Here is a 10,904-nt window from a genome sequence, read left to right as displayed (position 1 = left end):
CTCTTCCTCCGTCAACTGGTCAGTGGGAAAATCCCCATGAGGCCACAGGTGCACACTGAGAGACAGAAAGCAGTGTAGCTGGAATAAGGATAGTTTGGGTTACTTCCTCACATAACTTGTACCTTTAGGATCTGCTTGGGCCTGATCACTTCTATTTGATGATGGAGTGCTGCTGTGCATGCCCAACTTTATGGCTTGGGGTGTCAGATAATATCCAGTTAATGATGGGAAGCTCAGGTTGCATGGTAACTTGGTGGTCCCTGAGTAAGCATTCGGGCTCTACTAAGGGCTACTAGCAGTCCAAGAACGCTTTCTCAATAGGAAAGTAGTTATTTGTGGAGAATGGCAGGGATTTATTTCAAAATCCTAAGGCCCTAGACTGGGATTCCCCTATAGGGTCCTGCCAAAGGTTCTAAATAGCACTTCTATCTGCCACCAACACTTCAAGTACCACTGGATGTGTTGAATCCTCTGGCCCATGAGCACAGCAGCTTCAGGCCAGCCCAGATCTGCTGAGACCTTTTCTTATTCTATGATCCACTCAACACTGGCAGCTTTGGGGCCAGTCCATGAGTGGACTGGAGTAACATACCCAACTGAGGAATATGTTGCCTCTAAAATCCAAAGAGGTCCAGTAGGCATTGTGCCTTTCTTGGTTGGTAGGAGGGGCCAGATGCAACAACCCATCCTTCACCTCACATCAAGTATCTTGACATGCCTAGACACTGACATCCTAAAAATTTCACTGAGGTCCCTGAATTTAGTCAGATTTGTGTCCCACCCTCTGATATGAAAATGTCCTATCAGGAAGTCTAGAATAGCTGCTATTTTTTTTTTAAATTTGGTCCAATCAGTGTACTGTCTTCAATGCAATGAGCTGATGTGATTTAGAAGAGAAAGGTGATTGAGATCCCTGGGAACTAAATTATGGCAAATTCCATTTGATCATGGTGTAGGGTCCTTTCATTGTGCTTGCATTTCGTTTGTCAATATTTTTTTTTAAAGATTTTATTTATTTATTTATATGACAGCCAGAGATCACAAGCAGGCAGAGAGGCAGGCAGAGAGAGATAGAGGGAAGCAGGCTCCCTGCTGAGCAGAGAACCTGATGCGGGACTTGATCCCAGGACCCCGAGATCATGACCTGAGCCGAAGGCAGTGGCTTAACCCACTGAGCCACCCAGGTGCCCTCGTTTGTCAATATTTTGTTGAAGATTTTCACATCTGCATTCATCAGGGTCTGCAATTTTCCTGTGTCTTCCATTCTGGGTTTGGTATCAGAATAATTCTGGGTTCATAAAATGAGTTTGGAAGTCTTCCCTTCTTTTCTATATTTTTTGGAGAAGTTTGAAAGGATTAGTGTTAATTCTTTAAACGTTTGGTATAATTCAACAGTGACGCAGTCTGGTCCTGGACTTTTGTTTGTTGGCAGGTTTTTTTATTACTAATTCAATCTCCTTACTAGTAAATGTCCCTGTCATTTATTCTTATAATATTTCCTCAGTCCAAAAACCTATCACTACTCTCTGATTTACCAGTTTATCTACTCTGTTAGTCACATGCTAAAGTACTGATTTTATCATTTTACTGCCTTGATTAAGAATTTCTTCTGGCCACCCACTATCTTCCAGATACAGTATAATTTGGTTTGTCATTCAATGGCTCTTTGCCATTTAGCCATTTTTATTATTTTTTAAAAGATTTTATTTATTTATTTGACAGAAAGAGAGCCAGAAATAGTGAGAGATGGAACACAAGCAGGAGGAGTGGGAGTGGGAGAAGCAGACCTCTCTCTGAGCAGGGAGCCTGATGAGGGACTTGATCCCAGGACCCTAGGACCATGATCTGAGCCAAAGGCAGACGTTTAACAACTGAGCCTCTCAGGTATTCTGCCCTTTTTATTTCTTAATAAAACCATCTGCTATAGTCAGATGGGGTTTCATTCTATCTTTGTTAGATTATCATAGACTATAAAACGGCCATGCCCATAAGCCTATCTACCCTCATCCACAGACCTGAGCAGAACCTCCAATGGTTGGATGTGGGGTAATTAAAGATTTTATTATGATTCACTGGGATCAGGGTAAAGATAAATTCCTTGTTGTTGTCTTTTTTTTTTTTTTTAAGATTTTATATATTTTTTGAGAGAGAGAGAGATGATGAAAGAGAGCACGAGCCAAGGGGCAAGTGGTGGTGGGGCAGATGGCAGAGGCAGAGGGACAGGCAGACTCCCTGCTGAGCAGGGAGCCTATGTGGGGCTTGATCCCAAGATCCTGAGATCATAACCCGAGCCTAAGGTAGGTACTTAACTGACTGAGCCCCCCAGGCATCTCTAACAAAAAATTCTTATCCCCCCTCTATTCTCTCTAAAAAATTAAACGAGTCCTAGCTAACCTATCTTTCAGACAGATAAGCAATTCTCCAGGCTCTCCAACTCCAAGACAGGGCCTCTTTTTGACCACTGTGTAGTTAAGAAGGTCTTAGGGCATTGGTCAATTTAATCCTCAGGATTTACCTCTGAGAATATTTGGAGGAAGTGGTAGGTAGTGCAGAAGGATTTCTTATCTTGTGTTTTTTGGTGGCTCCTAAATTGAAAAAGAAGCTATGAGTCACATATATTTCTAAAATTGTGTTCTCCAAATTTATCTTGCTTTCAGGATAACCACATAATTCAATACATAAAATCCAGGACAGTTTGTCCAGAAGGAATACAAATAAGTAAGGATGTTTTGTTGGGTAAATAAAGTTTGATAAAGAAGAAGTAAGAAGCAAATGCCATTTCTCATATCGTGACTTGGCCATTTTACACACACACACACACACACACACACACACACACATTTTTATAGTGAATCCCATTGTCTTCCCCTCAGATTGGTCTTGACTCAATATGTTTTCTACTGGATACCTGCAAAAAATGAGTAAGAAAGAGAAATTCTAAGAAATAATTCCCAGAGTACAGCCAGATAAAATTGCTCGTCAGAAAGTTGCTCTCTGTCAGGGCCCTAGACGAAAGTCTCTTGATCAGCTCACAGGTTCTTACCATGTTCAATGGACCATGTATTGTCTTGTGACATACATAGGTAATCTGAAGGATAATGGTGGGGTTGGGGGCTAAATCTAGTAATTAAAAAATGCTATTAGAAAATTTTTGTTACAATCTCAGAGTTTCTTGAGGGTTCCCGATTCTTCTGGAATCCAGTCTTGTAGTTTATCCTTTAAAACTAGGGCTGTGCAGGGACAATGCCAATTAAGCAATTCCCCTGGCTTCTTTCCCTGGAAACCCATTTCTTTCTTCTCATCTGTGATCTTTGTTCTCCTCTTTTCTGGTAAAACAGTTTTAGCAGGGTCAGCCAAGCTAAATGTCCCTGATTTACCAGCAGAGCCCTGGCTCTCACTCTTGGGTCAAAGAGCAAGAGTACTGAATTGCAAAACAAGTGCTTTTGAGCCCTTTAAAGAAGTGCTAGCTCATTAAGTATTTCTAGCCTAAAGTAAACACGAGTTAAAAAATGATTATTTGTCTAAATAATTGTGAGGCAAGCAACAGGAGTGAGGAATCTGTCAATTTCTTCAGTGGCTCTTCAACATGCTTTTCCTCTGTAACTCAAATTTCCCCAAGACCTTCCAGAAGTGTTTCTCCCATGGCTGATATGCATGTGTTTGAACCACAGAGAGGAACCTGTTGGAGGACTGACTGGCAAGAGAGGCTTCAAGGCAGGCTGGGGACAACTCTGTGAGGGAGGGATTAATAGCTATAATTGTTGGGGAGAGTGAAGAGATCTAAACTTTTCCTGCCACTGAGCCAGTGGCTAGTGTGATGTGAGAGCAATCAGGAAGGCTTTGATGTGTACTGCAAGGACTCTGAGGCAGCCACAGCAGGAGAACCAGCTGCTGAGCTGGGATCTTCTGACTGGAGAAGGGGGAGTTGGGTACTTGGGGGCTGGGGGCAGCTTCCTTTTCAGCCTCCCAAGGAGGGCAGCAACATGCACAGGGCCAGGAACAAGGCCCCACAGAGGTGGGAAAATCAGTTGACTTTAGATACCAATTGCTGAGTTTACATTAGTATTTGTGAGTCTAATGATACACTTATTCATGTTATTAATATTTATATGGCATAGGTAACATTTACTTAACCATGATCCTGGGCCAGGTTTCTAACTGCTTTACACATATATGAATACATTTAATCTCCACAACAGCACCTTGAAGTAGATATTATTATCCTAATTTTACAGATGTGGAAATTAAAGTACAAAGAAATAAATAAAATCTTAAAAAAATGTGTTGGGTATTCTTGTCAAGAAAGAATCCTTCTAAGATTAGGGTTTAGACAGATAAAGTTTCAGTGGCAATGTGGGTTTCATGTGGCTGTTCTACATAGTTTCTTTTATTTTTAAGTTGAAGTACAGTTGACACACAATGGTACTTTAGTTTCAGGTGTGCAACAGTGATTCAACAAGTCTATCTGTTGTGCTGTGCTTACTACGAGTGTAGCTCCCATCTGTCACCGTGGAACACTATTAATACTGCGTTCTACCTAATTTCTATCAATCGGTGATGAGGAAGGCTCTTCGTTGGATGGTAGGAGGGATGCAGAGTCATAGTGGAGATATATAAATTAGTATCAGACAATGTCCCGTGTCAGTCGATTTATACTCATTGTTGAGAACGTCCTCTAGTTCTGAGGTGCTCAGTTCAATTTCTCTTAGGATTCTTTGCCCCATTTTGGAAACTCTCTTGTGTAATACTGTGGCTACTAGCTACATATGGTTACTTAAACTTAAAATGTTAATTCCTCAGACAGAGTAGCTACATTTCAAGATCTCAGTCGTAGTATGTGGTTAGTGGCTACCATATTAGTCAGTGCAGATACAGAATGTATCCATCACTGCAGAAAGTTCTAGTGGACAGTGTTATTTTGAAAGTCTTTTGACTTGAGATAACCTGCCAAAAAAGGCCGACTAAACCCATAGCTTTCACTTTCTTTTTCTTGCTCTGTTTCATATATGTTATGTTTGGAAATAGCTTCGGACTCCATTAAGAATTTAATGAAAGCCATTACCCTGAAAATGCACCTACACAATTATACAGAAATTTGTATACAACATTGGAGATGTCATGGACTCTTTGTGTAATAGTTACCCACTGGGGCACAGAAAATTACCCCAAAACTTAGCAGCTTAAAACAACAAAGACTTACTATCTCACTATAGTTTTGTGGTTCAAGAATTCTGTAGTTCAGTTAAGTGATTCTGGCTCAGGACTCCCATTAGATTAAAGTAGGGTTGCCAGACATAGCAAATAAAAATACAAGATGCTCAGTTAAATTTTAATTTTATATAAACAATAAATTTTTTCAGTGTAATAATCTCATACTTAACTAAAAAATATGCGTGGTTCACCCGAAATTCAAATTTAATTGGGCCTTCTGTATTTTATCTCATAATCCAGTCATGTGTCAAACGATGGCTTTCATCGTTTGAAGACTTTCAGACTGGGGGGTCATGGATACATTTCCAAGATGAGCACATGAACATACCTAGCAAGTTAGCTCTGGTTGTTTGTAGGGGGCATCCGTTCTTTGCCACATGGAGCTCTTTTTGGACTGCTTGAGTGTTTCCCTTACATGACAGCTGGCTTCTCCCAGAGTGATTCAAGAGAATTCGATACCATTTATAACCTTACCTCAGAAGTCCACATTTTGTAATTTCTGAAATATTGTACTGATCACACAAGTCATTTCTATTCATTGCGGGAGAGGATTAGATGAATACCAGAGGCAGGAATCATGGGGGGCTATCCAGGAGACTGGCTTCATCCTCTGCAATTTATACACGGAGTTCGTAGCCTCTAAGTTCCATAATGGTAGGATTTTTGTTTATTTTCATCATAGTCATAGCCCTGGTGGCTAGAATAGTGCCCTATAAATTTTAAGCACTCAATATTTGTTAAATGAATGAATAAATGGACTCAATTCATATTCTCGGACCCAAAATATTCATTTGGTCCCTAGCAGGTCTTGTAGGAACAAAAGGTGTTCCCCAAAGAGGTTGTGAATGCAGATGTTAAAATATAGGTAATAGGAATGGATAAAGGAATGCACCGGATTAATAATATTGCTCATGAATGATGGTGATGGCAGTGGTCTTCAGCAAGGGCCAGCCTCTGTGTTGGAAGCTTCTTGTTATGGATATAATTTCATGTATGTGAACTTGCATGTAGGCATTGGGAACAAGAGTGGGGCGTTATGATTCAAATGTTGTGAGGAAGGTTAATACATCCATGTTCTCTCTCTCTCTCTCTCTCTCTCCACACACACACACACACACTCAAACCTCCCCCCCTCCCCAAACACACCCATGCACACCTGCCATTCAGAGGAAGGAATGTTCTGGGATAACAATAGAAAGGAAACTATGAGATTTAATACAATGTAGGTGTGGGTATTTTGTAGAAAAAGCACCTGACATAGTCTCAACACAGAAATTACAGCCCGAGAAGGAACACACAGGTTAAAGTTTATCATAAGACTGCTTTTTAGAAAGTGAAGAGTGTGGGCAGTAATTCAAGGCTGCAGAGATAATAAAGGACAGGGCTCTGTGTGGAAATAACGGTGGCCCTCTCCTTAATGGCAGAATTATTTCAGCTTCTGTCATTTTTTGGAGATCTGCTGGGACATAAGCTTCCCAAGATAGAGGGGTAACCTTCACAAAGCTGTGTGGTCGGCACCACACAAATCACAGGTTATCGCTCAAGTGAATTTGTGGGATTTACGTTTTACTAATGGAAGTCGGCAGGGAGACCCTGGAGGGTAAGGAATATACCATCACTTCAAGCTCCCCAGGCTAGGCACCATCTCTTTCCTCAAGATGCTGCAAGTTTGTAGATTGTAAGGATGAAGACAGGAGTCAGCTGTAGAAAAAGCCTAGCTGTTTATTTCTTGATGGTTTACAGAAGGATGCTTAGCTCTTTACACCTTCTCAGGAGGGTCTGCAAGGCAGCTTCGGCTGCTCTCTGGACGCTGATGCAGGGATCTTGCCGAAGTGCTTGGAGCCCTGCAACAGGACGAACGCTGAGTTCAGTGAACGAAGAAAGGTGAGGCTCAAGCTATGTCACGGTGTGAGGCTCCACATCAAGCTCTATGTGGAGCTGGGGGCCCCCAGGCTTATGTTCTATCCCAATGGGTAGGGTTTAACTCTGCAAGCTGAGAATCTATTTTAACAGTCAAAGAGCAGGAGAGAAGATCTTGACCTAGTAATCAGTAGGTTTACAGGCAATCAGAAAACAACAGTCTGTTGGGAATGATGCCTGCAAAGGGCTGGGGTTGGGGCTTGTTTTATTCTCGGGAGAAATTCCAGGATCTAGGGAACATCAGAGACAGTCATGAAGTACTAGGATTTTCAGTATCTGGGCTAACAGGGAACTTGGTGCAGCATTAACTTTTCTTTCTCAAAGACATGTCTTGAACAACTTGCTGATCAGAAACTAGGGTTGGTACTCACGTGTGGTCAGTTGTTCTTTGTCTAATAACTGCACATATTGGTTGGTCAAATTGAGAACAATGGCATCTAAAGTCAACAAGGGAAAAAAATACTAATTTCATTATAGAGGAAGAAGTCATGAAAAGTGTGTTCGGTCAGACTCTGCACCTGGTCAGAAGTTAAGTGGTCTGGCTAGTGAGTGAGCAAGTTCTCTGAGTCTTTTTGTGACCCCAGAACAATGCCAGGGTGATGTCTCCTGGGCCTTGAGTGCCATGTCTGAAAGTGGTCCCTCACCCAACGTGTACTTGGGAAAGGTCACGCGGTGTTCTCCCAGGGGATGCCAGTTGTGGTCTGGGTTTCAAACGTGTGCAAGATAGCATCATTGACTTCAGAAGGTTTACAATATAGCTGGAGGGATGATTCATATGATCCAATAAAAAATCCTTAGGTTTTTAACTCAGTCTTAAAGGTGGCCAAGAGAGTAGGTCTGTTCAAGGTAGACTGGATAAGTTGGGATAGGCGTCATGATAAAATTTAGAATTTCATAATAGAAGGATCCTCAGGGATTCACTTATGTTCCTCTTTTATTTCATAGATCAGACAAAGAGACAACACAGAGAGGTTAAGTGAAGTGTCCAGAATCACAGAGCGGAGCCAAGATCTCCTGGTCTCTTCACCAACACATTTTCCACGTCATGTAGCTACTGAAGCTCTCAGCTTCAACTGAGCTTAGAAGGTTTACTATGGCTTATGTTAAGGGATGATGCAAAGGAAGCATTCAGGCATGGCAGCAGGCTCGGGGCAAAGACTTGGGCAAAAGAAGGGGTGAGGACTTGGAACCAGAAGAGGCATGGAGGGCCCATGAAGGGGGAGGGGCTAATGGGAGGAGAGGAGGTATTGGGAAGTCAGAAGATGCTACAGGTTTTCATTTGCACAGATTCCTTTGTGGGAAGATATTCCAAGACACAAGACGAATTCCTTTTTTGCATTTTTGGGTTGTTGTCATCCCAGTCATGCCCGTGTTCATGGTGGAATAGTTTCCCGTTGAAGCAAGACTAGACGGGAAGGAGCAGACTCACCTGCCTAGGGAGCCTGGATGTGCCCTCACCTGTGAGTTTGACGGCAGCGCTCCGGATCAACTCCCAGTTGCTGCTGAAGAAGGTGAATGAGTGTGTGTGGAGGATCCACAGGATTTCCTGGTTTTTCTTTGCCTAAAAGAGATACATATTACAAAGAGAACAACTGGGAATTGACCCATCATGAAATTTGGCATCTGGTAGGTCCTCCAAAAGGAAACTAAAAGGCTATGAACACTCACATAGCCATTAATTATTCTACGAGAAGATGTCTTATGGTTCTGGTTATCAGAAGAGCACTGAGGGGCGCCTGGGGGGTGGGGTCGGATAAGCGACTGACTCTTGGTTTCAGCTCAGGTCCTGATATCAGGGTCGAGGGATGGAGCCCCGTGTCAGGTTCTGCACTCAGCACAGGGTCCAAGGTTCTCTCTCCCCTCCTTTTTTCCCTTCCTTTTGTGCTTTCTCTCTCTCTCAAGTAAATATCAATCTTAAAAAGAAAAGAAGAGTGAGAAAAGAAAAGAACAGTACTGGGCCTAGTGGGACTAATCAACAGGTGTATTTCAAGAATCTTGGAGAACAGATCCCAGTCAGGACTTGGGAAAGAGAGGAGGGTAATGGGACAGGACACCAAGAATTGTTGCTATCCTTCCAAACCAGCTCTGACTGTGGCCACAGATCCCTTGCTGTGTTGTTTGCCTTTCTGGAATTTGCCTGGATTCTGGGCTGTGCGTTTACAGGCAGCATTTACAACACACTCACCAGTTTCACGCAGAATTGCCTGTAGAAATCCCTGGCCCTTGGTAGATCCTGACCATCAAGGAGATGATCTAATACCCCATAGAGTTCCTGAAGGCCCAGGAAAGGGATGCAGATGATCAGGACATCTCGGCAAGCCTAAGAAACAGTGTTCCAAGTCACCGTCTATAAGGCTGCATCCTCTACGGGAGGGGAAGGATGCCGCCTAGTGGTGGGAGAGGGGCAGTGGGCACCACTGATGCTTGGGGTTTAAGTTAAGGTTGACACCTTCCCAGTTTCAATCTCTGACAGAGAGACCAGGCAAGAAAGAACCTAGGATTGAAGAAGCAATCTTCAGGTTTGGTTGAGAGAGGTGGCCTCATATCTGGCTTCCGGAACAGCTAGACCAGATTTACTGGCGCTTGTTGGCCATGGGCGGGAGGAGGAGGTAAAAGTGTCTGTGCAGAGGCCACTTACAGCTCCGATCTTGGGATTGGGATCCCAGAGGTGGAGAAGGAATGAAATCATGCTCTTTTTTATTTCTTCCGCAAAAAATATCTTCCACCTTCTTCCTGTTAGGGATGCCAGATTCTCAAATAAGAAGATGGCAGTCAGTCTCACATCATCCTGCTCCTGTGGTGACAGAGGCATGTCGTGGGTGAGTCCCCCCTCACAGGCCATTCCCAGAGAGTCCCCCCTCACACCCATCACCCAACCTGCCCTGTCCCACGTCAGGAAAGGGAGGCTGTGACGAAGGCGCTGGTATGCTCTTGTCACAACCTCTATGTGCGCCAAGAACCTCTATGTCCTCTATGTCCTCCATTCCTAGCAGCTGTGTGCTCCCACTGTGAGTTTAAATGACCACGGGTCTGGGGTTTAAGTGATGCTCTAGAGCTGGAGACTTGGTTCCTGTCCTCGAGTAGCTACTAGGGAAACAGATCAGAGGAAGGGTAAACAGGGAGTACTGGCAGCAAGAGGTCGGGGAGAGTTCCTGCTTATTGTGTATTTTATGCAAATTAGCATGCTGGCATCACTGACCTATCACTGACCTAGGATTCGGGGCTTCTAATCTAAACTGCCTAAGGCCCAGGGCTCTTATCTAAGATCCCAAATACTTTTCAATGGGGTTAAAGGCAGCTCAGAAATTTGGGCTCTGGTTCTGAGACACAGAGAATGAACAAACAAGTGCCTATCCCGAAGCTGGCCTATGTGAAATTCTGGAACTTTCTTGCTTGTTGTCCAGGATGGTAGGGGTGATTTTTAAGAACCCAAGGGTGAGGTGGTGGAGAAAGATGGCCGCCTGTGTGTATATATATATATATATATATATATATATATACTCTGACCTCATTCCTAGTACATTTAAACATTTCTACTTCCGTTGATATATATATATAAAATCTTTTATATATATATAAAATCTTTTATATATATAAAAGATTTTATTTATTTATTTGACAGACAGAGATCTCAAGTAGGCAGAGAGGCAGGCAGAGAGAGAGGAAGGGAAGCACTGCCGAGCAGAGAGCCCGATGTGGGACTCGATCCCAGGACCCTGAGAGCATGACCTGAGCCGAAGGCAGAGGCTTAACCTACTGAGCCACCCAGGCGA

At 43.1% G+C, this 10,904-nt stretch overlaps 1 protein-coding gene across 1 annotated transcript in view; it reads right to left on the bottom strand.

Moving 5' to 3' along the window:
* Positions 1-6,948: 6,948 nt before the first annotated feature.
* MROH2B (maestro heat like repeat family member 2B) overlaps positions 6,949-10,904 on the bottom strand; it is a 66,784-nt gene continuing 62,828 nt past the window's right edge. Inside the window, exons 39-43 of the mRNA XM_044232451.1 lie at positions 9,770-9,925; positions 9,317-9,451; positions 8,590-8,692; positions 7,503-7,568; positions 6,949-7,055 (exon numbers count right to left, since the gene is read on the bottom strand). Of these exons, the coding sequence (XP_044088386.1) occupies positions 6,949-7,055; positions 7,503-7,568; positions 8,590-8,692; positions 9,317-9,451; positions 9,770-9,925 (567 nt within the window). The remainder of the gene's footprint in view (positions 7,056-7,502; positions 7,569-8,589; positions 8,693-9,316; positions 9,452-9,769; positions 9,926-10,904) is intronic.

The sequence above is a fragment of the Neovison vison genome, chromosome 1, assembly GCF_020171115.1.
Source record: "Neovison vison isolate M4711 chromosome 1, ASM_NN_V1, whole genome shotgun sequence".
NCBI lineage: Eukaryota > Metazoa > Chordata > Mammalia > Carnivora > Mustelidae > Neogale > Neogale vison.
Note: the sequence above shows the minus strand (reverse complement) of the source record. Positions and strands in the feature narration are given on the sequence as shown.